Source organism: Eptatretus burgeri, chromosome 4, assembly GCF_056783735.1.
Source record: "Eptatretus burgeri isolate ZD-2024b chromosome 4, Ebu_testis_v1, whole genome shotgun sequence".
Taxonomy (NCBI): domain Eukaryota; kingdom Metazoa; phylum Chordata; class Myxini; order Myxiniformes; family Myxinidae; genus Eptatretus; species Eptatretus burgeri.
Genome location: NC_140964.1, coordinates 77,538,812 through 77,565,893, shown reverse-complemented (window position 1 = coordinate 77,565,893; position 27,082 = coordinate 77,538,812). Strand labels below are relative to the sequence as shown.

Below are 27,082 nucleotides of genomic sequence, written 5' to 3'. Positions count from 1 at the left end.
TACAAACTGCTCGACGGACAGATCTGGAATGCGTGTCATTTAGCATCTGCCTGTCATAGGAATGCAAGAGATGAGGCCGAGCGACCACTCCTTCCTGACATCACCGCACCACCAGTGTAAAACACATCAGAACATGTGCCGGTCCGCCGGGATGCCCGAATTCGCAGGCCTCACTCAGCCTGGACTCAAGATGACGTGATGAAGTGATGTAAAGTCCTTTGACAATAAGAAAAGGAAGCTAATTTAAACCGTTGCCATGGTTATTACCACTTGTTTCTATGGTAAATCCATGCTGTGGCAATTATTACATTTCAACTTCTAGTTAATTGATATTATTTGTTGTCCATTGATAGATACGGTGTACATGCGATTCAAGAAAAGGGGGATTATGTGGTGTTGTACATCCACTGGACGCTAGAGGGGGCGATGAGGAGGGGAGTTCGGGGTGAGAGTTATATCTGTCCGTGCGGCTGAGCGTCGAGCGAGGAAGCAGCCGCGTGTGTGTGTGTGTGTGTGTGTGTGTGTGTGTGTGTGTGTGTGTGTGTGTGTGTGTGTGTACAGTAAGCCTTTGGATTGGGTTGAAACAGCCGACCTGTCAGCTACAGAGCGGACGCTCGAGCGACTACACCGCCCAGCATATAATCATGTTTTACATCTCACGGGAGTTTGAAACAACTTTTTACGTCATAACATTTGGCATCCATGACGCAGTCATTTTAGTCGAATGAAATCGCGGAACAATCATGTTCGCGCATAAACTTGGAATAAAGTAACAAAAGGAGAAACGTACAGTTATTGAAAAGGTCAAAAGAAAGAATGACAAAGAGAGAAAACGAACGAGAAATTAAAAAAATATTCTAAGTGAATGAAAAGGACGGGAGGAGAATGAATAACGAGTGACGTCACACATTGAGGCGCATGGCTGCTCGAGTGTTCATTAGCGTGGCGCGATGCTTGCGGCCCGCGCGATGTCGGTCTCGCTTTGGCGTGCTGTCCGGGCCGAGGCGAACACCGTGGACCCCACTGTCCGGCGTCGCTATCCGCCGTCTGTCGTCCCGCGGCGGGTGAGCCCTGATCAGGGGATGAGACGGGAGTCGGGCCGGGCCTGATGGGGGGGACATTGTGATTATATGTGGGATGGGTTCGGGTCGAGGTTCAGGGTGTTGGGCTCTTGTCCTCTTGTCGTCCCGAGGGAAGACTTGTTACCTTCGCCATTGGAGGTGGACCGAACGGACGTTGTGATTACATCTCTGGATGTCTGTGTCTGTGCACAGGGTATCTCACACTGTTATGAACGGATTTGGTGGACATGACCGGTTTCTGACGAGGACGAATGGATTCGATTCTGGTGAAGATCTGGTTCGAGAATTATTATAATTTAAAAAAAATTAGTCAAGTGATTTTTCACCGTTGATATTTGTAGGACCAAAAACGATATACTACTGGAGAACACTTGGGGGAGGGAGGGGGAAACCCGTCAACAGTGACGGGGGGGGGGCGGGGAGGCCAAGAGAAGCCCTACTTCCCCCAATTAGCACCATCACAGCACGGGTGATTATTATAACTCACACACTTGTGGATTAACATTTGTTTCATGAAGAAAACTGTGATCATCTTCGAAGTGTATTTATTTTTAAAGTGATAATGGAATTTCAAATGGCAAATGAAAACATTTCTATCAGCAAGTCAAACTTTCTTGGATTCCATCAGTTAGTTGTTATATATATATATATATGTTTCTATGTATATCAATCAATCACAGAAGTTCCTTTAGGTAAATTATGTTGAGAGACGAAAAGTGAGCCGAGCCTTGCTGTGCTGTGCCAGACGTTTCCGAGCCGTGACGTGACGAACTGTTCCATGCTGTGAGCTATGACTTGACGAACTGTTCCGTGCTGTGAGCGATGACGTGACGAACTGTTCCGTGCTGTGAGCGATGACGTGACGAACTGTTCCGTGCTGTGAGCGATGACGTGACTAACTGTTCTGTGCTGTGCGCGATGACCTGACTAACTGTTCCGAGCCATGAACTATGATGTGATGAACTGTTCTGTGCTGTGCGCGATGACGTGACTAACTGTTCTGTGCTGTGCGCGATGACCTGACTAACTGTTCCGAGCCATGAACTATGATGTGATGAACTGTTCTGTGCTGTGCGCGATGACGTGACTAACTGTTCCGTGCTGTGAGCTATGACTTGACGAACTGTTCCGTGCTGTGAGCGATGACGTGACGAACTGTTCCATGCTGTGAGCTATGACATGACGAACTGTTCCGTGCTGTGAGCTATGACGTGACGAACTGTTCCGTGCTGTGAGCTATGACGTGACTAACTGTTCTGTGCTGTGCGCGATGACCTGACTAACTGTTCCGAGCCATGAACTATGATGTGATGAACTGTTCTGTGCTGTGCGCGATGACGTGACTAACTGTTCTGTGCTGTGCGCGATGACCTGACTAACTGTTCCGAGCCATGAACTATGATGTGATGAACTGTTCTGTGCTGTGCGCGATGACGTGACTAACTGTTCCGTGCTGTGAGCTATGACTTGACGAACTGTTCCGTGCTGTGAGCGATGACGTGACGAACTGTTCCATGCTGTGAGCTATGACATGACGAACTGTTCCGTGCTGTGAGCTATGACGTGACGAACTGTTCCGTGCTGTGAGCTATGACTTGACGAACTGTTCCGTGCTGTGAGCGATGACGTGAGGAACTGTTCTGTGCTGTGAACTATGACGTGATGAACTGTTCCGTGCTGTGAGCTATGACTTGACGAACTGTTCCGTGCCGTGAGCTATGACTTGACGAACTGTTCCGTGCTGTGAGCTATGACGTGACGAACTGTTCCGAGCCGTGCCGTGTGCCATTACTTGACGGACAGTTCTGATCTGTGCCATCAGGGGTAGGAAGGCTCAAGCGAAGGAGGATTTGAGGCTTTATAAAAGGATGTGGGGTAATTCCATGGGAAAAGTTACCTGGTGGCTATTTTTTGAAAGTACATTTTTCATTAAACCTTATATACCTACCATATGACAGATCATGAATTGAAATATTAGCTTCACCGAGCAGTGTCTGTATACATTGTGCTAGCATCTCCGGACGTTTTTTAATAAACGTCCGGAGATGTTACGTCCGTTACATTACATTTGCCATAGTACTGCCTACTCGGCATCATTAATTCATCAAATAAATACTGGGAATACAATGACTTACCTATACCAGATTTTGTCTTCTGTCATAGAACACTTCACAGAAATTTGTGAGCAAAACGACCATCATGCTAAAGCGGGTATTTTAACGGTTACGTCTGTTACGAAGATTCATCATACCGTAGTACTCAGGCAAAAATTCTTAATCTCGTATAATTACCATTTCCTGGCACCTTTGTGTTCACTGCACAAAATAAACTAATACATTTGGTACGATAACCTTGTTCTTCATGAAATATTTTTGAGAACTGCCAATAAGTTCTGTCTGAATGTTACGGTGGAATTACCCTGTGCAGAGAGCCTCTTGCGAGGAAAGGGGTGGAAAGACTGGGAGGATCAGAGATTCAAAGCTTTTTCAGAGAATTTTAATTCGATATGGAGAGGCTTTTTCGGACTTTGATGGAGACTCTATTATTTGTACGAACGCGAGGGTCCGTCCGCCCTTCCTCTCCTTCCGTCCGTCCGCCCTTCCACTCCTTCCGTCCGTCCGCCCTTCCTCTCCTTCCGTCCGTCCGCCCTTCCTCTCCTTCCGCCCTTCCTCTCCTTCCGTCCTTCCCGTCCATCCGTCCTTTCTCTCCTTACTTCCGTCCGTCCTTTCTCTCCTTACTTCCGTCTGTCTGTCCTTTCTCTCCTTACTTCCGTCCGTCTGTCCTTTCTCTCCTTACTTCCGTCCGTCTGTCCTTTCTCTCCTTACTTCCGTCCGTCTGTCCTTTCTCTCCTTACTTCCGTCCGTCTTCCCTCCTTCCTCTCAGTCCATCCGTTTTTCCCTCCTTCCTCTCAGTCCGTCCGTTTTCCCTCCTTCCTCTCAGTCCGTCCGTTTTCCCTCCTTCCTCTCGGTCCGTCCGTTTTCCCTCCTTCCTCTCGGTCCGTCCGTTTTCCCTCCTTCCTCTCGGTCCGTCCGTTTACCCTCCTTCCTCTCAGTCCGTCCGTTTACCCTCCTTCCTCTCAGTCCGTCCGTTTACCCTCCTTCCTCTCAGTCCGTCCGTTTTCCCTCCTTCCTCTCCGTCCATTTTCTGTCATTCGTTTCACTTTGCTTGCTCACCCATGTTTCTTCTTTTCACAGTCCTCAACGCTTTGTCCAATTCATTTCTCGCCACACCATTCGTGATTCGTTATTCATTCTTTCCTGCGTTTTCTTTTTCCGCCCTTTCGCTGTCTTCCTTATTTCTTCACCATCTGCCCTTGTACACCTTCACCTTCACCAAACTCTGCATGCAGAAAATGAGAGCCCAGAGGAAGGAAGCAGCGACTCGAGTGAACAATCCTAGTACACCCTCAAAAAGCTTTCCTTCAGCTCAGAGTCTGGGGAAAGCTATGAAATGCATGGGGAACACTCTGCCTGGGAGTCCGCGAAGGCAGGTCTGCATAGTGAAGAGACTAGCCAAAACGTTTGGCCTAATTGCTAAACAAGGCCAGCCAAAACGCCTGAACCCAGTGATGGCAGAGACAGAAGAGGTCGTCCGCGCATTCTATCTCAGCGATGAGATATCTCGGCAGCAGCCTGGAAAGAGAGACTGCATTACCATAAAGAGGGATGTAAAACAGATAAAGAGGCAGAAGAAGACCCTTATTATGACTGTCATGGAGGCATTCAGGCAGTTGAAGAAAGAATACCCAAATCTTAAAATGGAAAAGTCCAAGTTTGCGGCGTAATGCCCAGCGAACGTAGTGTCAGTGTCCGAAAAAGACCAAAACGTTTGTTGCTGCCAATACTATGAAAACTTTGAACTGCTCCTCAATGGCATCCAGAAACATCTTCCAAATGTACCACCTGCAGAAACGTTGATTGAGCTGACCGTGTGTGGCTGGCACATGGATTGTTATACAGGGGAGTGTGATAACTGCAAATAATTCAGCATGGAAGTTGAGGATCTGTTTGGTATTGGTAAACCTGGTGAAACTGTCATTGAGTATTACCAGTGGAACGATCAATATCGGAAGGAGATGGTGGCTTCATCACTGGGTGAAGTAGACAGCACTTCCGTCCGTGTGGTGGAGCAGTTGGGCGTCATGAGGAGACATGTCTTCTTTGCTAAAACCCAGTTGCGAGCGATAAAGGCTCTGAAGGGGCAGCTGACGGAAGGGGCAGCTGACGGAAGGGGAGGCGCTGTTGCAGGAGGACTTCTCCGAAAACTATAACATCAAACAGCAGAACGAGGTTATGTCAGCACACTGGGTGTCTACTGGTGTGACGCTCTTCACCGCAGTCCTAAATACCATGGATGGTACTAAATCATTTGTGATGGTAAGTGACGAACTTCACCACGACAAATATGCAGTGGTGACATTCAACCAGAAAATCTAAGAACTGGCTTATGCTGATTGAAGAATCAAACACCTGCACATGTTCACAGATGGTGTAGGAAGCCAATTAAAAAACCGGTTCACCCTGGGTCTCCTGAATTGGCCTTCAAAAATGCACGAGGAGTTGGAGAAGGTAGACTGGTCTTTCTTTGGCACTGCGCATGGTAAAGGGCCTGTCGATGGTGTCGGTGGGACAGTAAAGCGAGCAGTCATGAGGAGAACCCTACAAGGCAGAACTGTCATTGGTAACACTGCTGAATTTGCAGAAGTTGCGAAGGAGGCATGTCCGAATGTGACTGTCGTGTATGTGCCTGCAAGTGAGGTGGCAGAGGTGAAAACGCAGCTTGATGAACTATGGGATCACCATAAGCCCACCGCCATCCCACAGTTGAGAGCTCATCATTTTTTCTATCCTGATGCTGACACTACGGGCTGGCTTCAAGTGGCGATTGTTAGTCAGTTCACCGCCGTATCAAGTCGTGCACAACCAGCCATCGCGGCAGTTCCACGGCCCACGCCATCTCAATTGGTAGTCCCACCGCCCACGCCATCTGTCAGTAGCGGCCCCAGATGTGCCATCCCTAGACAATGTGGAGAAAGTGGTTATTGAATCGGAGGCATACTATGCCGTCGACTTCATCGATCGATTTTACATTGGCCGCACCCTCAGGAGAAGTGACCGTGATAGTTTCTGGGACATGAAGTTTTTGCACCAGCCCACAGTGGGTGGGGTTACATCTTTCAAGTGGGCCGCAGCCGATGACCTTGACACTGTCCACAAATCTGTCATTTTCTACGGACCGGTTGCTCTACAAGGAGTGGTAGCATTCAAAGTCCCCTCCCTGGAGGACATGAAGAGCGCTTTTGAGAGGATATAACTTTTGATTGCTAGTTTGCCCCAAGTTGTTTGATTCAATCTTTTTCTATGCTGTTTGGATTTCTTGCACACGTTTATTAGTTCAAAACACATTTTGTTGGCTTCGAATCTACTGTCAAGCAGTGAGCAGATGCCCAGTTATGCACCAGGAAGAGGACTGTGAAGTGAATTTCGTTTACTTGTTAATTTGTTAAAGTCAGGTCGTGTTTATGATCATATAGTAATCGTACAGTAATCTGAAATTTAAAGTTCGTCGCAAGAGTTACGTCAGTTACGTTCTGTTACATCAGTTACGTGACCAATATCACGTGATGCTCCACAGCAGGTATTGATCAATTTAAGTTGATGGCTGTATGTTGCTCGAGAACATGTATAATAATAGCACTGTCCCTGCCATTGATCAGTTGCCTCCAATTCAGAGAATTAGACCATGTTTTTGGGATACCCCATGGTGGGTGATATTTCTTGTTAGGTCAGTTACGACGATTTGAATTTTGAATACAAAAGATATGGAATCTTGGAATCCAGCAAGTTTTGGCATATTTTATGAGCCTGCACCCACTGACAATATGAGCAAAACATTTTAATTTAAAGACTTCCCATTACATAGAAATTTTGCTAAAATTACTTAGAAATCGGTCGAAATGTTATGGCGGAATCGGCCTCAGTGCTATATTGGTCAAGATTGCAGGGTGCAGCACGATGTCAGTGCTGTGAAGCATGAAGTGCTGGAGAAGAGATCTGTGATAACTGTCTCGAGATGAGTGGTGTACCATTACGATCCTGAGAGCAAGAGACTGTCAACGGTGTACCACCACAAAGGATCACCAGCTTGGCTCCATCGAATTTTAATTTCTTCAATAAAACTTAAGGAACACCTTTGTGGAGAACATTCTTCTTGTCATGATGATGTCAAGGCTGCTAATTAGTACTGGTTAAGTCAGCGGGATGCACAGCTTTATCGTGACATCACAAAACTACTTAAATGTTGGTAGAAATGTGTGGACCATAGTAGTAATTATGTTGAGTAATTAATATACTGTTGGACCCCGCTGTTATATTCGCCATTTACGGACCCTGTGTATTTGCGGTTGATAAAATGCCACCTGTTTCTCCATTCGTGTCCCTGTGCTTCATGTATTCACAGTTTTATTTTTTTTTTTTTTTTGCATTTTTGTGGGTGTATTTGCAGTTTTTCAAGGGATTTTTGGTTTTTGCCTTATAAATCACGAACCGTCAAGAACCTACCCAATGCCCCAACATTCCCCGATTCGACATTCATGGCATTTTCCAGGAACGTATCCACGCAAACAACAGGGGCCGACAGTATACATGTACCATGGTGGAATAGATTGTTGCTGGTATTTATTTGTTTTTCATTTGAATATCTTTACCTGTTTTGGAGAAAGTGTGTGTGTGTGTGTGTGTGTGTGTGTGTGTGTGTGTGTGTGTGTGTGTGTGTGTGTGTGTGTGTGTGTGTGTGTGTGTGTGTGTGTTTTTTAACGAACTTGTAATTATTATGAATAATGGTGTAATGAATAGGTAATAATGATGAATTATTATTACGACAATGTATCTTATGTTTTGGTAAGTAATCATAATTTTTGTGTATCACAATTGATTTGTGATTGTTTTGATGTTAACTCAAACTGTGTTTGACCAGGAGCAGGGCGGAAGGGAAGGTTTTGGAGACCGTGGGGGTTTTGGAGCCCCCGAGAGAACAGGGAAAGTATAATTCGGGCCAAGTGAGTCAATTTATTTTTACATTGTCATGTTGGGTGGGATCTATTTATCCAGTTTGCTCAGTAAGGCAGAAGGGTTTACATCAACACATACTGGGGCGAGAAGTAATTGGAGGTTGTTGATTGAGCATACGTATGAACCTCCACCGCCCTGTATATGACATCCCATTTGCAATATTTTCACAGATTGTTTTTCCCTCTTCTTTCCAAGTGCTTTTTCCCCCAATTTCTATATTGGAGTGACATGGGAAGTAATGGATATTTAAGCTCTACCATCATAAGAAAAGCGAGTCAAAGGCTTGCATCTTCCTTGCCCACACAAAGGTTTTGCTATGAAGCGTTAAGAAATCAATATACCAGTTTATTTTCCAGCAGCAGGTCACAGTTGACACTCTACACAAAAATATTGCTTCAACAATCAAGTAAAGGTCCATGTGTTATGGTATTCCATATGTTTGACTCTCAGTGTCATATCCCATCTATCTTTCCACCCATTGCTTACTGCCACTAATGTGGAGAGCACGGATCATCTCATCTTCACCGAGCTTTGAGACCTCTGAACGTCTCATTCGTGCTGTTTATGTTGGTTGCAGTGCTGCTCCACAATCGACATTACAGTTCCAGATGTGCAAATTTTATATTGCATTTGAATGCTTGCCACTGGTGTTGATTTTCCCTTGTACTCGTACTGCATAGGTCAGGTCAGGTCAGGGAGCATGCACCGGAGCAGCGCGTCACCACGTCCACTTTGTCTGGTCATCCACCAGGCAGATTCCTGAGCCATCCCCCATCTCCTTGAGATGACGATCAACCACGAAGCACGTGCTCAGCCCTTTGGCTTCCTCCACTCATGTGGCACGCTCACTGAGAGAATCTGGTGAGAGTTCAAGTCTCACATACATAGAGCAAGACTGGAAGCACCAAGCACTTAGACTCTGTACAGACAAGATCACAGCATCCAAGATGTCATTGAAAGCATGGATCTTAGTTTTGACCCAGGAGACCCATAATCCCAGTGGCTACAACTCTTCATTCAGCGCCTGGAGGGCCCCCATCAGGATATGCAGAGTCTCTGCGAAGACGATTGTATCATCCACGAAATCAAGGTCAGAGATCTTGACATTCCCAAACGATACACTTGCAGCTTGATTTCTCCAACATCCTCCCGAGAATTCAGTCCATACAACCGCTGAAAAGTGTGGGGGCCAGTACACACCCCTGACAGACTCCAGTAACAATTAGAAATACAGTGCCTTCAGAAAGTATTTACACCCCTCGACTTTTTTCACATTTTGTTTTTACAGCCTGAGTTTAAAATTTATTAAATTTAGAATTTTTTTTTGGCACCGATCCATACAAAATACCCCATAACGACAAAGTGAAAACTTGTTTTTAGAAAATTTTGCAAATTTATTTAAAATGAAAAGCTGAAATGTCTCTTGCATCAATACTTTGTCAGCACTTTTGTCAGTAATTACAGCTTTAGTGTTCTTGGGTACGTCTGTATCAGCTTTACACATCTGGATTTGGGGATTTTTCTCCCATTCTTCCTCACAGATTTGCTCAAGCTCTGTCAAGTTGGATGGGGAGCGTCGTTGAACAGCAATCCATGTCTTTCCACAGATTCTCAATGGGATTCAAGTCTGGGCTTTGGCTGGGCCACTCAAGGACTTTCACGTTCTTGTTTTGAAGCCATTCCATTGCTGCTTTGGCTGTATGCTTGGGGTCATTGTCCTGTTGGAATGTAAATCTTCGTTTCAGTCTGAGGTCCTTTGCACTCTGAAGCAGATTCTCCTCAAGGATTTGCCTGTATTTGGCTCCATTCACTGTTCCGTCTATCCTTAAAAGTATGCCAGGTCCTGCCACTGAAAAGTATCCCCATAGCATAATGTTGCCACCACCATTCATCATGGTAGGGATGGTGTTCAGTGGATGATGAGCTGTGCTTTGTTTCCACCAGATGTAGCGCTTTGCATTCAGGCCAAAGCGGTAAATTTTCGTCTCATCAGATCACATAATCTTTTCCCTCATGCTCTGTGTCTTTTATGTGCCTTTTTGCAAACTTCAGGCATGCTGTCATGTGGCTTCTGTCTGGCCACTCTCTCATAAAGCCTAGATTTGTGAAGAGCTACAAAGATTGTTGTCCTTCTGGCAGCTTCTCATATCTCAGTCAAGGAACTCTGTAATCCTGTCGGTGTTCGTTAGATTCTTGTTCACCTCCCTGAACAAGGTCCTTCTCGTACAATTGCTCAGTTTTTTTTCATCTCCATCTTTGCTCTTTACTTCTTCGGGTTCCTTCTTGGTCTTCCATTTCATTATGTTTGCACCATATCCTGATGCTGTGTGGACTGTGCTTCCCCGCTGATGGACCTCCGGTAACTTGTACATGTTGCTGCATTTGAGCCTGGGGAGTAACTGCTGAAATATCTGTCTGGGTTCTTTCTGACATCTTTGTTCCTTTCACATTTCTTTCTATTATTTTTTTCACAATTCTCTTCATTCTAATTCTTTCTTTGTTCTTCTCTTTCATTTTTTACTCTCTATTCCTTTCTTTGTCTATTTCTCTAAGGAGAAGTGAATTCTTGCAGAAATTTTTCTGTGAGGCTCACTTGGCTGCACCTGAATGGGTTTAAAGGTAGTGGAGTAGTGGCAGAAACCCGAATCCTATCCAGGTTCCTCCTGATGACTCCATCTTTGCTCTTTACTTCCTCGGGTTCCTTCTTGGTCTTCCGTTTCATTTGGTCGGACGGCCAGCTCTAAGAAGAGTTTAGGTAGTTCCATATTCTTTCCATTTCCTAATTATGGAGCTTACTATGCTCTTGGGAATTTTCAACTCTAGAAATTGTTTTATTCCCTTCCCCAGATCTATGCCTCCTTACAATTCTATCTTGGAATTCTATGGACAGTTCCTTGGACCTCATGTTGGAGTTTGTGCTCTGACATGCACTGTCAACTGTGGGACCTTACAGAGAAAGGTGTGTTTCTTTCTAAATCATGTCCAATCAATTGAATTTGCCACAGGTAGACTCCAATCAAGTTGTCGAGACATCTCCAGGATGATCAAAGGAAATTGGATGCATCTGATCTCAATTTGAAATGTCATAGGAAAGGGGGTCGAACATTTATTGACGCAAGACATTTTAGCTTTTCATTTTTAATTAATTTGTAGAAAAATTTCAAAACATGTTTTGACTTTATTATGTGGTATTTTGTGTGGATTGTTGACAAATTTTTTTTATTTTAATCCATTTTAAATTCAAGCTATAACACAACAAATTGTGAAAAAGTCAAGGGGTGTGAATACTTTCTGAAGTTATTGTAAGTCAGAGATGGAACCACCACACCTCACAGCACTCTCAGTACCAGAGTATAATTCAGAAATCAGATTCATCCATTTTAGTGACATCCCACAAAGACCGAGAAGCCTCCAGAGGGCATCCCGATCATTAACTGAGTTGAGTGCTTTGCGGAGATCAACATAGCATCGCCTGCGTTCAGTGAGGACCCGAAGAGCAAGGATACGGTCAATCGTTGACCTCTTTGGTGTAAAGCCAGACTGCTCTGGGCGCTGGTGCTCAAGTCGATGGTGGCGAACCATATCGAGAATTATCCGAGCAAAGAATTTGCCCGGCACTGAGAGCAGCGTCACCCCTCAGTAGTTGTTGCAGTCCTGGCGATCACCCTTCCCTCTCCAAAGAGGTACGACAAGGCCCCTCTTCCAGTCAGTCGGGATGATGCCTATGCTCCGAACTGCATGCAACAACACAAGTACAGCATTTACACCAGCCTTGAGTAGTTTAGCATGGATGCCACAGATCCCACGAGCTATACCCCCTTTCAACTGGCTCACCACAGCCTGTTTCCACAAATGAAGGTGGTTCACAGTTGCTTGGAGGGTCAGCAATATGGATAGTAATACTCCTGACATCCAACTCGACAGCTGAATATAATACGTGGCAGTACCAGGTCAGCCTGGTACAGCCAATCAAAGTAACCAGCCCAGCGAGCCATCACTTCAGATGACTCTCAAGAGCGCACCACCCTCCACTAACTACAGCACACCGAGGGATATGCTTGGAGTAATGCAATGTGTGGATTCCTCTGTAAGCAGGATGAGAATCATTTGACCACAGGTGATGCTCTAACTCTTCAGTTTCTTTGCATGTGGGCCTCTTGTCTGCTGGACCCTGCAGTTATGGAGCACCTCCAGTGACCATCAACGAGCACATGGTCAATCTCCTTTGCCGCACCACCAGCAGTGGAATACCAAGTCCAGTGATGTGGCTGTGGGTGCTGAAACCATGAACCAGCTACCCTAAGTCCACAATCAAGGAACTTGGAGCTATTCTGGTTCACACTTCACAGTTCCAGACCTATGGAGACATCACATCTCATAACTATCCTTATTGGTGCCAGTTGCTGCATTGAAATTCACCAAGACTGGAAGAGTATCTCGCCTGGGGCACTGATCAACCACAGACTTGAGCATGTCATCGAATGTCTCCTTCACAGTGGGATTACTCATTTCAGTTGGAGCATATGCAGAGACCAGGGAAATGACACCCAGAGAGTGACAAATCCTTAGTGTCATAATACACTTATTGATTGGTGTTACCTCAATTTTCATGGAAGTCAGCTTATTGAATGCAGCTCCAGCAACTCCTTGGGCATGGCGACCATCAGTGATCAGACCAGTAGTAGGTGAACCACCTGCCATGATCTTACCACTGTCCATTCTCTGAACCTCAGAGAGTGCTGCAATACTGATTTTACAATTATAGAGCTCAGATGATAACAGACAAGTGGTCATCCTTTCTTAAAGTGAGGACATTCCAGGCACCCACCCGAAGGGACCACCTCAAGTTAACCAGGAGACCGCCGTCAGGTGAACGACACCTCAGCACCACCCCAACCCAGCAAGTTTTCCCCATGGTTTGCCTCCTATCATCAAAGAATGGGGGTCCCGAAGGCTTTGCCCCAATCCCATCATTTGGTGAGCTGCCCTGCAAAGGGCAGGTACACAGGAGGTACTCCCACAGAGTGGTTTTCTTCGTTTTTGTGTATGTAGCTGAAATTAAGTGTTTTACGGCGGGCCAGAGTGGAAATCCTGCCACCACCATAGTAATACTCCTGACATCCAACTCGACAGCTGAATATAATAAACTAAATATAATACGTGGCAGTACCAGGTCAGCCTGATACAGCCGATCAAAGTAAGTCATCGAATGTCTCCTTCACACCTGCCACCACCATCCAAGAACTGCACGAGGACATCCACAGATGCAGTTTGGCACCAGACATAGATGGCGGTTGGGTCACAAGGAAGCTTCTCCGCCCTTTGTATACTGTGGACCATTTCCTGCTTATGCTTATCACACCATTCACTTGACACTTTGCATCGTTGCTGGGTTGTTCTGTTTGCTACTTGCATTGCTGTGCAGTTTCATGTGGATTTGCTATCGAGCCTAGCTGTGCTATTACACATGACTTTGTTACAAACGCACGATGTACTTGCACATTGATATTTCTTGTTGATTGTTTATGTGAGAATACTTAATGTTGAACCTTTCTCCATCTTGTTTTTAAATTTATTAAGTTACAAATACTATTTATTTTTTTGTTTTCCCTGCACCCTCCCTCCCCCCCCCGGCTTAAGACTGCTTAAGCAGGACCAATCTCCTCCTCCCCTCAATCTCTTTGCCACATTTTTTTACAAGGACATAAGGCATTCGATAAGTGCATAAGATTCAAATCTGGTGTTCCAGCATGAGACAAGTGACCAGATGTGAAAGTCTAAGCCCAATTAATGGTGAAAGGCAGTCCATATAATACGTGGCAGTTGTTTACATGAGGTGAGCAAAAAGGGTTTTACTGTTTTAACGTGGATGCTTGTTCCATTTCCTATTTGTGCTTGCACCTCAATCCCCATTTAATTACTATGTACATTCTACAATATTACAAACTGTGGTATTATTCTCATCTTTGTGTTTTTCAGCTCTTCTTGCACAAAGTGTTTGGTTACCGTGGTGTTGTACTTTTCCCATGGCGAGCACGTCTCTATGACCGTGATGTCTCCAGCAGTAGCATCGACAGGTGAGGCTCATCTGGTGTTCCTTCTGTAAGATCTGGTGAGCTTGAAGGAAGTTGTTGCTGAAATGGAGCATAGCATTCGGTCAGCTGCACTTCAAGTTATTTAGAGATAATATTTAAATATCAGGTCTCGAGTACAATTCTATCCAAATATATATGGAAGTGAACATAATTTTTCTCATCCAGGACCTCCAAATGAACAATAAAATATCATTCGTGCAAGGTTAGAGTGTAGTAGGTGAACTCTGAATCTCCATCGCCCTCAGACTGAATCATTTGTGAGGAGCCCTGATGTGGATAAACTGCGCGATGATGTAATTTTAATACCTTGGCTGTGTGCACTGAAAAATCGTCACAAACTATCAAGTTTGGTCTCAAAACTTTACCAAGTGATCGGTGTAATAGATACAGTAGATTAAACAGTACTTAAGGTTTCGATTTGATGAAGTGTTTGCTTTGATTATTTATCATTGTGATTGCATGACTGTTGGGATGACTATTCATAAGACATGCACATTTGATACCTCATTGAACAGGCAATTGAATAACCTTTCTCATGATATTCGACATTCAAAATGAGACAGGAGCCTGCTAAGCAAGTATTCCCCCAAAAATTGCTTCACACGATTACATGTACTTGTCAACAAAGTGTCTAAAATACAATTCCATCCCAAGATATTTCATGTTACCATCTTTTTTTTTTTTCTTTTTTTTTTAAATCACCGAGGACATCCCAAGGACCAAAAATATACCAATCAAGTCGAGTATTGGGTGGGGGGGGGGGGGTGCACTGTAGCCCTGTAACCCTGTCCAGCCCACGGGCTAGATAGCATACTCACCTTTGAGCCGTTTATTCTGCATTTGATTCTCAGCCTGATTATAAACTGCCATCTTAATGATTCGCAGGCAGGGCGTTTCACACGATGCGATCTAGTTTTGAAGTGGCTGATCAATTGAGGACCATTTTTCATATATCGCATAATTTTTCATTGTTACGTAGCTGCCGGCAATCGCACCCGGCCTTCACTCCACACCAACTGAATTAGTCCGAGATTGGTCGTTGGATGCTGGGCATGCATGGACTAATATCAAACGCGTGGCAATTCTCAGCCTCCAGTTCTTTGTAAGCCATTTTAGTATGTGCATGCATCAAAACCTCTGCTAAACTTATCGCATAATATCTTGTGCATCCTTTGACACCATGACTAGTAAGGATTTTAGCTTTATTCTATTAATATCCGTGCATTTGTTAGCGATTGCAGGAAATCTGAACAAACTGGGACGCAAGGGGGAAAAGAAGTGAAAGGGCAAACTCAAGTGTACTACCAAGTTTTGGTAGATTCACGAGACTGTCCTCATATTGCAAGTACCACTACATCGCTTTCACCCGTACACCTTTCTCTCATGCTTGCTATGATTTCATTCGTGCTTACAAATTATGTATGAATCACTGACTCCCTCCTGATTGGCTCTCACAGCGTGCTCAGACTGAAGGTGTCACCTTCTTGGCGAGCCATGATGATGGGCGGCCACTGTATGCAATCCCAGGTGAACACAGTGCTATTATTGTATGATGCAATGAGATTTTCATGCTTTTGAAGGCCTTGGGGAGGTGGGAACATCTGTAGTTTTTGGATGCATTTTGAATGCTTCATTGCTGTAAGTTGAATGCCGATTCTCTCCCCTCCCCCACCACCCCTCCACTTATCCTTCCCTCCCCTCCACTTATCCTTCCCTCCCCTCCACTTATCCTTCCCTCCCCTCCACTTACCCTTCCCTCCCCATGTAAACTTAATTTTTTTCCTTCAGGTGCAGCCATTGTAATCATTGCATGCCTTGTTGCAATTTGTAGTTGTACATAATTTATTTAAAGCCTCAGCTGACCGTTCATTTTACAGGCCTAGACTACATTGCTCACAACGATGTGCTGCCTTATACCTCCACTGACCGCACGCCTATCCACCATGAACTCTTCGACCGATTCTTTACCTCTGATGCTAACCAAGGTGTGTAGTGACATCTTTACTTTAACCAGACTTTGCACCGTTGTCGTGTATTTTTAAAAAAAAAACAACCTTTTTGTTGCTCTAAAGCTCATGGAGTACTGTCATGTCTGCAATGTCAGACCGAGGTTGTGCATGACATTGGGAGACATCATTGTTCCTTTTTATGAATTAGAAAGATGTCAGTAAAAAAATGGGAAGTTTGACAGACCGTGTGGGATTTGAACCTGGGTTCCCAATATCAAGAGCCACGTGATCAGTTGGGAATGCCAAAAAGGTCAACCCAAATTTTACATTAATGTTCCACTACATGGAGGCCTGTAATTCCTACCCACCCACGATTTTGTCTTCAAATGCATAGACCTGTTTAAAAGGTCATGAGGTTAATACGTCTATACAGGTATCGTTGCAGTTGTATCAGCGATCACTGGATGTGTGTGTTTTACTACACCTCATCTCCTTTACTCATGCATTCCTAGTTTTGCTGTTTTAAGGGTTGTCGTCCCAACTTCCTTCATGCACAGCTTCTGTATTTGCTGCACGTGACACGCTGCATGCATGGCACGAAAAGAACCATCCCTGGTTGGAACTGTCAGATGTACATCGTGAGACGACGGAGAATGTTCGTGTCACAGTCACACCGTTTTACATGGGCATGCGGGTATGATATTAAAACTGCGTACTGTGTTGATTTATTGGTTGTGTGTTGGATATTTTATCAATAGCAAGGTTGTGGATATGTAGAGGTGTACTTCGGTTTATCCATGCTTTTGCGGTCGTATCATCCTTGTGACATGACAGATGTATTACGTTGGTTCATTTTTATCACCACACTTTTTGGAAAAAAAAAACGGGGGATATTGTAGCCTGTCCGTCTGTCTGTGTCTGCTTGTCTGTCTGTGTCTCACGGTATCTCCGAAACAGTTGTGCAGAAATTAATCGTAGTTATGATCACCACATGGCAAGAAGGTGGAGAGGGCAGTATAATTTTGGCCCCACCCACCAGGCCATGGCCAGAAGGTCAAATACCACATTATTGCAATTACGGCGCATTTTTAAACATTCTTTCATGAAATTTTGTATACTAGTGCGGGCCCGTAGGTGCGTGCCAGTATGTGCAGCTTCGTGCCTGCAGTATCAGGTCCCCAGCATCAATTGTGATGTCATATCAAACGAAGAATTGTGACGCCCCTCTCTCTCGTACCCCCCCACTCTCCCCCCTCCTCTCTCGCCCCCTCTCTCCCTCCCCTCTATTGCCCTTCTCGCTCCCCCTCTTTCCCCCCCCTCTCTCTGTAAATATATTCACAAATGTCTACCAAGCACAACAATAATAAATAATAAGGCACATACTTAGGTCCCCAGTGTCGATTGTGACGTCATACCAAACGAAGAAGAAAAAGAATTGACGTCAATCGTGCCAAAAAAAAAAAAATTAAACAAACAATTGTGACATCATAGCACCGTGTCCTGTCATTGGTTGACAGATAAATGGCCGTAACTTGGGAACCGCTTGTCCGATTGATATCAAACCTTGAAAACGCACATGCGTGGGGCCCTGGCAATATTCCTGGCAAGTTTCAATCTGATCGGACCGGTGGTCATCTGGTTATTAATAATTTGTGAAAAAAATGGCACGAGAAGGTGGAACAACACCTTCAGCTGCCATATATACACCTTTTTAACACTGAAAAAGCAATAAAATGGCCGTAACTTGGGAACCGCTCGTCTGATCGATATCAAACCTCGAAAGGGCACATCCGGGGGGTCCCTGGCAATATTCCTGGCAAGTTTCAATGAGATCGGACCGGCGGTCGTCGAGAAACAGCAGTCGCAGACAAACAGATAGACACACAGATTGCTGGAATTATAGATAGATGCAATCAACATTGAGCGTTCGCATTGAAAACGCCTTTTGAAATTTTTTGGGGGGATTTTATTTCCGGTTCATGTTCATGCTCCAGGATATGGGGACTTGGGGTCACATGGATTAAAACGAAAAGAAAAGAAAAGAAATTGAACTCAAAATATGATATTGGGTCATTCTTGGTGGAACTTTTTGCCTTCTTTCAACTTTGCTTTTGGTGGGAAATGTGGGGATAGGCGATGGCACACCATTGACTTCGCTCTAGTTTGAAGCTTGTGCAGCTTGGTCAGAGAAGATGCCCAGTGACTGTAATGACCAACTTAATCTTCACATTTATAAGAATAAAGGAAACCGTATAGAACTTTAATTCGTCTGTTCGTGGTTGTGATGTATGGGACTGTATTCGGGATGGGTACTGAGGAGGAGATCAACACGTCCTACATTTATGCATATTCATTATGTAGATAAACCCAAAACACACTGTTGGCATGATTTCTGAATGTGATTGTGACACTTATTCATGAGCCTCGATCTTGTACCAAACAATTCGCTGTTTTCTTTGACAATGTTAATTGATTGCAACAATGCAAGATCGGTACAAATCTTTGTGCTGAAGTATTTACAGAGTGCTGTGTGTCGCAGAGCATGTCTGGAGCATTCAAATCAATTATTTTGGCATACTATAACAACTTAGCTTTGAAATGTGGTGTTGTGGAAACATCGATGTGGATGATGCATTTCATGGTGGTGTTTGGCCAGTTGTCGACTTTGTCAAACAATTCTGAGCTTTCGTTTAGTTATTACTTATGGTCTATCTTGTGGAGAAAATTGCTCCATATCCATTCAGATTGGGTGACATCCTTGTGCTCGTTGGGCAGTTTGTCATTCAACGGACCATAGGGATGGGCCAAATTCTGATCTCTTTGCAAAAGGTAATCTGAAATGACATCACATTTTAAGTTGACAGTTCAGTACTGTACTTGAATGCATCAAAAAGAACATGATGGTCAAGCAACTTGAAAAGAACTTGGAAACTGAATAAAATCAACTTTACACCAGTGGAGTGTTCATGGAATTCCTTACCCCCATGCAGGCTTATGAAAAAAGGTTTACAAAAAAAAGTTTTTGAAAGTTAAGTTTCTGGGCACAGTCTGTTTCCTACAAGCCATCATTTGTCTGAATCTCGGTATTCTCCAATACTAACAGTGACCTGCAAATTTGATTGGTCGATATGACGTAAAATGACAATATTTTGTCCAAGTACTGTAAAACTGGATGTTTTTGGAAGTGGAAAGAAGGTGATTCATGTTCTATAATGTTCAAGTCTATAATTCATTTGAAATAGATTAAAAGTTTTAAAGGTTGTAGATTTTTTTTTAACGTTTTAAATTTTTTTTAGCAAGTTTACCGCTGTTGATGCACTGGCTTTTGGCACCACCTCATTTAACGCATTTAATTAGTTATTCGTTCCTGTTGTTTATGATGTTCCTAAAAACAATTTATTATTTTGAATGCTTTTCAATTTTGTCAAACTGTGGGACAGGCAGACAGACTGAAAATTACCTTACTCTTCTACTCATGCAAATTCAGAGCCAAAGTACTGCAAAACTACCAGTTCATTTTTTTGATTCATGTTCAAAATATAATTCAGTTGAAATGAAGCTATTTCTCAATCATAATCATAAACTGACATCTGCAGACAGACAAAGTGAACCGATTGCTTAATCCCGCTTTTTACTTCACGTGCATGGGGTAAAAATCAAAGTAATTGGAATAATTATTAAAAAAAACAAGTCTGAAGACAATGGTTCACGAGCGGTATTTGACGATGTGGATTGTTTCAGAAGTCGAGGATGAAACTATGTGATAATTTTTGACCAAGTTATAAAAATGATCAACATGATGTGGTACGGGTGACAGGTTATTAGCTGCAAAATGTCGAAAACCCGGTTTCGTTCAACAGCTTTCAAAATTTGACCTTTGCATAACCTTTAAAGGTCACAAAATTGTTGTGGACATTAAAATAAGGAAACAAACAGGATATGTACTATAGCTTATTGGAGTTAGTTCGTCGAAGAAGATCAAAAACCCGGTTCGATTCCCACAACTTTGAAAATTTGACCTTTGTGGCCTTTAAAGGTCAAAGGTCAAGGATTATGACCTTTGGTGCAAAATTTCCTCTGGAACATTCTAGGAACAAGATAACGTCATAGGCTATATGGCATTTCACACTCCTCGGATTATCCATACTTAGATGAAATCAGCGTAAAAACAAACTTGAAGGGGGCGCCACGGGCAAGGTGTTCGAGATGGAGCAAAATGGTTTCAAGACTTTAGGTGGGGAATGACCAAGATTATGCATAAAAAAAATAGTCATCCTAGCTCTCAAAGTTTGGGCGGTCATATGATTTTTATGTCAAAATAAGCCTGGTGTTGGCGCAGTGGTGAGGGCAGCGGTTTGGGATCCAAAAGGTCCTGAGCTCAAGCCCCATTGGGCCACTGAATTAATACACCAGGGGGTTGACTCAGCCTGTCATCCTTCCGAGGTCGGTGAAGTGAGTACCAGTGTACTGGGCCGGTGTATACCCCGGTTAAAATAGGTGTACCATATCCCTGTGTCGTAAGAGGCGACCAGGGTTGCGTCAGGAAGGGCATCCGGCGTAAAACGTGTGCCAAATCACTATGCGGATCATACGGATGATCAGCTGTGGCAATCCCTAACGGGAGCAGCCGAAAGAAGATGAAGATGATTTTTATGTTAAAATTCGCAATTTTCTAAGTTTTTGACCTTGTGACCTTGACCTTGGGATGAAAATGAAAAATCCGATGACAAGTTTTAGATAATTCATTTTGCTATTCAAATACCGAAGAACTCATTCCATTCAGTCAATTCTGAGAAGATAGATTTTTAATCCGACTACCCCCAAGAAATGGCTATTTTTTGGGTGTGGCTCCGCCCACAATGGGCGTAGCACGCCCTCATCCAGGAAAACACAACTAGAAATTGATATCGAACACAACCAAGTTTCATCAAGATCGGATCAAAGTCCACGGAGTTATTCTCTGGACAGACACACACAGACACAACGAATATAGTGGTCACTCTGGTTGGTGCTTGTGAACCAATATATAAAAAAAAACAACCTCGTGGAGAACAGTATTCTAAAGAAAACCCAAGAATTGTTTCAAACGAGCAAGCTAAGGCTTGGTGACGATTTTTGGGAATCACAAGTTGGTTTGATCATGAAAACTTTATGAACAATGAACCAAAATGGGTGCTGTGGGCTTTGGATAGGCCTCCTTCCACCGTTGGACACACACCTACAGAGATTCAAACCAACATGCTTTGGCCAACTTTGATTACATTTACATTTGTTATTTTACCCACAGTGAATGACATCACTTGATTTCTTTCAGGTTGCCTGAAATGAACATTACAGTTCTTTTGGATTAATTTCTGCTTTCTCTTTCCCAGGAAACAGAAAACTCGCGTGTATATTGGGTAAGCTTTGTTTTTGTTGATTTTGTGCAATGAATAGGAGCATGTGATGCTTTACTTTATTTGATATTCTTGGGAGGGGAGGGTCAGGTTTTGTTGAAGACCTTATGATATAGTTTTATGCACTTGTGCACACGCACAACACAAACTACTTGTATAATCTTGAACACAAGTATGAAACATTGTCTCCATTATGAATCTCCCAACAAAGGGTGTGTCATTTTTGATTCCGTGGTGGTGTGTTCCCAAGTGACATCAATTGAGCATTTCATTTTTTGTGTAATGTGTTCACCCAGCAGTGTGTATTGCCCCACGACACACCATCCTTCCTGGAACCTTTAAGTTGTGTTGTAATCCAGTGACAGGGGTCGAGTGGAAAGGGAAACAGCATGAATATAGCATACGAGGGGCAGTGGAGAGGTAATGTAGGAAGCTTGCTTACAATTTGCTGGAAGACATTGACATCCCCATCTGATTCTCACGATACGCATGAGGGCTTTGTGCACAACAGAAACCACACACCCAACATGTCCACCAAGTTTTGTCAGAATCCTTCCATAACATTTTGAGATATCCTGCTCACAGACACAGACAGACAAACGGGGGGGGGGGGGGGGGACATAACCTCTGTTAATCTTCAGTGGCAGAGGTAAAAATAATTGTGCAAAAGAAACATTTCAACCTTTTTTGGAATGAAAATAGGATGAGCCTTTGTTTACAATAAAGGAGAATGAATTGTAATTAAAAGTTGATTAGATCTTATGAGAGACTGTAGTACAAATATGCAGTCTTTGCATGCCATGTTGATTACAAGCACTTTTAGGTGCCAGCAGCAGCACCATATTTACTGAATGTATTGGTCATAACTGTCAGCAAAGTGAAAGACAGTACTAAAACGGCTGCCCATGTTCCCTCTCGCCTTGCAGTGGCGGTACTGCATCCGTCTTGAAAACCTGAGCAATGAAGATGTGCAGCTGCGGGAGCGTCATTGGAGGATCTTCAGCCTAACGGGCACGTTGGAGACTGTCCGTGGACGAGGAGTTGTTGGCCGGGTGCGTAACTTAACCTGCTACATTAGGTGACAAAAGTGTTGTGAAATGAGGCAAGTTGCTACTTGTCGGTTTAATTTGAGATGTAGGTTTATTGAGAGCAAAGTTGGTGTCAGGATAAGGATGGATAGAAATATTTTGCCAGTTGACATTTGTGTAATTTTCTCCCAGGAGCCAATCCTTTCTAAGGAGCAGCCTGCTTTCCAGTACAGCAGCCATGTATCACTGCAGGCTGCCAGCGGTCACATGTGGTATGTTTTGTGTGTTCCAAACACAACATGAATTGTCGATAAAGCTCAAACATTGTTAAACTTGATGTTTTGCTTTGTAACTTAAATAACGTCCAAACATAAATGAACATCAGCAAATCATTCCATCAATGCCAGGCTAAGATGCCAATGCTGTCTTTGTGTTCGACATCAACAATCCTCACTTGCTTGATTTCCAGGGGAACATTCAGGTTTGAGCATGTACACGGCTCTCAGTTTGATGTGCGCATCCCACCCTTCTCACTGGAGAGCACCAAAGAAGACAAGAGTGGTCCACGGGAGAGTTGGTGATTTTGGAGTGGACTGCTGTCAAATTGGTGATTTTGGAGTCTGTCAGCGGAGAGTTTGTGATTTTTTTTTTTTTTTGTTTCCTTGACTCTCTGAGCCACCTGTTGGAATGATAGTTGCTGGAGTAACGCCCATCGTAAGATTTCCACCAAGGCTGTCCCAAGCCATGCTGACTTTCTCTGTTTGCGTGACTTGAAATGTGCATGATACAATAGTCTGGTGGTACTGCAGGCTCCTGACACAACATCCAATATTCCCAATGTTGTAATACAAATGCAGTTTGCTAATTTGTACAGAAACTTGTAATATATTTCAGACATTTTGATCAAATGCAAAGTCAGAGATAAATAATTAAAATTGATTCTTAATTCAGATGTTTGGAAGGTGAGGGGGTAAAGCTTAACGGGGGGTGGGGTCAAATTCTCCCATTCATAAAAGTATTTGAGCAAGTTTTATCCTTCACACTTTTGCTTCCATGCTGATAAATCATTGTTAACCTTGCATGTGTTTCGGACAAATTGATCAGATTATAATCCATTCAGCCCAACTCCCCGTTATCCCTTTCTCTCTGACCATGTTCAGTAGATTCAAACCTTGTGGTTTGTAAGCTTCTGATTTTCTTTTTAAAGCGATTTGAAAAGGTTATAATTTGCCTTTCCTCAACTGTATTGGAGTCCAGATGTTGAAGTGCTTCACAATAAACAGTTTTGTGTAAACTGTTGATTTTATTTTGCAGTTATGAGGGAAAGTTCCTTCCTTCTGTTAGAACAAAGGTTTGGGGATATTTTAGTTTGAATAATGCAATATCGTATATCAGGAAAGTCTGCCAAGTGTGTTGTATTACGACCTCATTTGCAAATTGAATGAAATGCACCCACGTACATAAAAACGAATAAAGTGTGTTCATGTATACACCTAAATGAATTGCAACCACTTACCTAAATTAATGATATGTGCCCACACCTATAATGACTATTCCACAGGTGTGCAGAAGTTAAGACAATCATATCACGTGCATTTAAAATGGATCATAAAATGAGCATTTCATCATGTTGAGCAATCAGAGTAACAAAGTGAATGCCTGTGTTGCTGACCTTGCTTTTTAAAATTGTCTGTGCAGCAACAACAACAATGATATCCCAATGTCAGGCTATCGTGAAGGTCAGGCATCAGCAAACTGGCCTTGCCCAGACAGAGTGACGGAAGTCTCAACGACAGCATCTTTGCACCGGTGTTTAACAAACCACTTCCTGTACGACACCGATCATTTCTGATGAAAATCAACAGTTTAACAATGTGAGAGATGTATTAAAACACAAGTTAGTTATGCAACTGTGGTGCCATGTTTCTAATTTCATCCTCAGGAGGAGTGTCACTGCAAGGGTGTGTCTACCATTGTATGAAAAATATTTTGAGTGTTCCTGCATGGTACGTTCTGCTACTGTCAGGAGAAGGATTCAGCAAAGTTCTGTTTCACAGTATGCAGCCAAATTCTACCCGGTTGACAAACTAAATTTGTTACTTTTTAAAAACATTCATGCGATTAAAAACTAATTTGTTCATTGTTGGTGTGAAAATGTATTTACTGCAGTGACTTTCAAATCAGATGGTGTCCAATATAGCTGCCAAATTTCCCTTGCATTGCAGACAAAAAAGGGACTTTGGTGCAGGAAGAGGTCATTTGGCCCATCATGCCTGTGTTACACTAACCTCAACCATGACCCATCCACACAAGCTCCTGACAAGTCCTGCCAATATCCCTGGATCCTCAAACTCCAATGCATCTCCTACATTTACAATTCCATAGGTCATGTATCACAAGTTGTGGCATTTGCAGTGATTTTAGCCCATCCATGAGGGGTTTCACAGTTTGGGTGTGGTGGTCTGGATATTTGAAGTGGTGGACCACAATGATGAAGAAATTTTCCCTATCGACTTCACAGATCAGTTCCGAGCTTGGTCCAAGGGGTGATGGGTATTTTGTGAGGCTTGAGTGATTCTGTTGTAGTCTGGCTTTCTTGGAAAGTTTGGCATCATCCAACAAACTTGGCAATGTCCTTGTTGATTTTTAGCCAGTATACAGAGTTGCAAGCTAGGCATCTGGTCTTCTCCACTCTGAGGTGTCTCAGGTGAAGTTAGCTGAGTATGTCAGCACACATTGACTGGTATAAGGATTTGGGTCTTCCCTTGAAGATGATGCCTCTAGAAACTGAATTAATCTGTACAGCCAAAATTATTGCAAATTTTGTGGGAGTTCCTTTATGGAGTCCAGCCATCCAGCATACATTTAATTACTTGTAGTGCTTTCAGAACAGGGTCATGTGTTGTCTCCTGCTGCAGTGCATCTTGATTGCTACACCCAAAATGGATTAAGTCTATGGTCTGGGTATCTGGGCCATCCTGGAAGGTGATGTTATCAACCTGCAAGTCAAGGAGTATGTCATCTCACTTCTCTGGGTTAGGTGACCTGCTCAATGCATTGGCAAGTATCATGGAGGCCCCTGGCTTATACTTGATGGAGAAGTTGTAGCCTTAAATCTTGATTAGGTGTGTTTTAAGACATGGTGAGGTTCTGATTAATGGTTTGTTGCAGATCATCACTAATGGCTTGTGATGGCGACTAAAATGGCGACTGATTGGAAGTCGCCGCCAAACAATTTTTTTTTTTTTTTTTTTGTATACCTTGGTCAAGGCTCGTATGAGAGCAAACACATAACTCACAGCAAGGAGGCATGAGACAAGAGGGGCAGGAGTGGAAGGGACAAAACAGTGGGGTGTTTGGGGAGTACACAAAACGTACACAAAACAGTGGGGACAAAACATTAGGTGAACTGTGGAAGGGAGAGGGATGGGGATGGGACGGGGAACATGGCGAAGAGAAGATGGACATTACAGGGACTTTCAGGAAGGAAAGCAGGAGAAATGAAGGAAGTGGCTGGGTGGATTATCGGGGGTAGAAAAGATCGAGGATTTGGATGGGGGAAGATAAGAGGTGGTGGTGAACAGCTGTTTTGAAAGCCTGGAGGGAAGAATGGGAAAGAATAGAGTGAGGAAGTTTATTCCAAAGGCGGGAAAAAAGAGGAATGAAAGAGAAGATGAGCAGTGATTCGTGATTTTGGTAGTTTTACCAGAAGGGGGTTGTTGGCGGACCTTGAGCGCCCTGTGGAAATGTGGTGGGGACAAATCGCAGAGAGAGCAGGGGGGGGCAAGGCTGGAGAGGAGTCGGTAGAAGACAGAAAGACCACCGACCAACCTGCGGTGATTGAGTGAGAGGCCCAAAGACTCAGCTTCATTGCGGGAGATGCCGATGATCTTAAATGCCCAGGTTTCGACAGCGTTAAGCTGAGAAAGGTGGGAGGCAGGAGCACCAGCCCAGAGGGGAGAGCAGTACTCCATCAGGCTACGGACAAAAGCTTTGTAAGTGGTCAGGAGCTCAAGAGGGCCGAGGAAGGACTTGGCACGACGGAGGATTCCCAGTCGGCGACTGGCTTTTGAGGCGAGGTTGGAAATGTGACTTTCCCAGGAAAGGTCATGGCAGATAGTGAGACCTAGAAGCTTGAAAGAAAAGACTTCTTCCAGAGGATTGTTGAGAAAGTGGATGGGGGGGTTTTGTAAACGGTCCTTTCGAAGAGACATAGTGAGAGTGTGAGATTTGTCTGGATTGAAAGACATGTTCCACATGTTGGACCAGTTTGTGATTTTATCCAGATCTGCAGTGAGCGAAGAAGCTGCTGCTTGCCGGTCTGAGGGATGACAGATGGTACGGCAGCGGGTGGAGTCGTCGGCAAAGAGAAATAGAGGATTTTCCAGAGAGTCCGAGAGATCATTGATAAAAAACAGAAAGAACAGGGCCCAGAACGCTACCTTGAGGAACTCCAGCCTGC

General features: G+C 43.8%; 1 protein-coding gene and 1 long non-coding RNA gene across 7 annotated transcripts; one reads left to right on the top strand and one right to left on the bottom strand.

Moving 5' to 3' along the window:
- Window positions 1–863: 863 nt before the first annotated feature.
- POLDIP2 (DNA polymerase delta interacting protein 2) lies at window positions 864–23,914 on the top strand. Of its 6 annotated transcripts, none has more exons than XM_085878809.1 (13): window positions 864–1,064; window positions 1,275–1,348; window positions 8,058–8,139; window positions 11,000–11,111; window positions 14,132–14,229; window positions 15,480–15,588; window positions 15,705–15,774; window positions 16,125–16,232; window positions 16,754–16,890; window positions 21,569–21,595; window positions 22,519–22,644; window positions 22,813–22,892; window positions 23,090–23,914. In XM_085878809.1, exons 1-13 carry the CDS (start codon window positions 919–921, stop codon window positions 23,199–23,201), a joined length of 1,281 nt encoding a protein of 426 aa, XP_085734935.1. In that variant the 5' UTR covers window positions 864–918; the 3' UTR covers window positions 23,202–23,914. The 6 variants fall into 6 exon arrangements, with proteins under 6 accessions (XP_085734935.1, XP_085734934.1, XP_085734939.1 ...); XM_085878808.1 differs by lacking the exon at window positions 11,000–11,111 and adding an exon at window positions 7,587–7,755 and having other exon boundaries at window positions 866–1,064; XM_085878811.1 differs by lacking the exons at window positions 864–1,064; window positions 1,275–1,348; window positions 11,000–11,111 and adding exons at window positions 2,936–2,957; window positions 7,587–7,755.
- LOC147028424 (uncharacterized) lies at window positions 14,159–24,643 on the bottom strand. The gene is made up of 3 exons (XR_015057564.1): window positions 24,293–24,643; window positions 22,035–22,167; window positions 14,159–14,286 (listed from the first exon to the last, which is right to left on the bottom strand). It is a non-coding gene; the product is annotated as an uncharacterized LOC147028424 (long non-coding RNA).
- Between the last annotated feature and the right edge of the window lie 2,439 nt (window positions 24,644–27,082).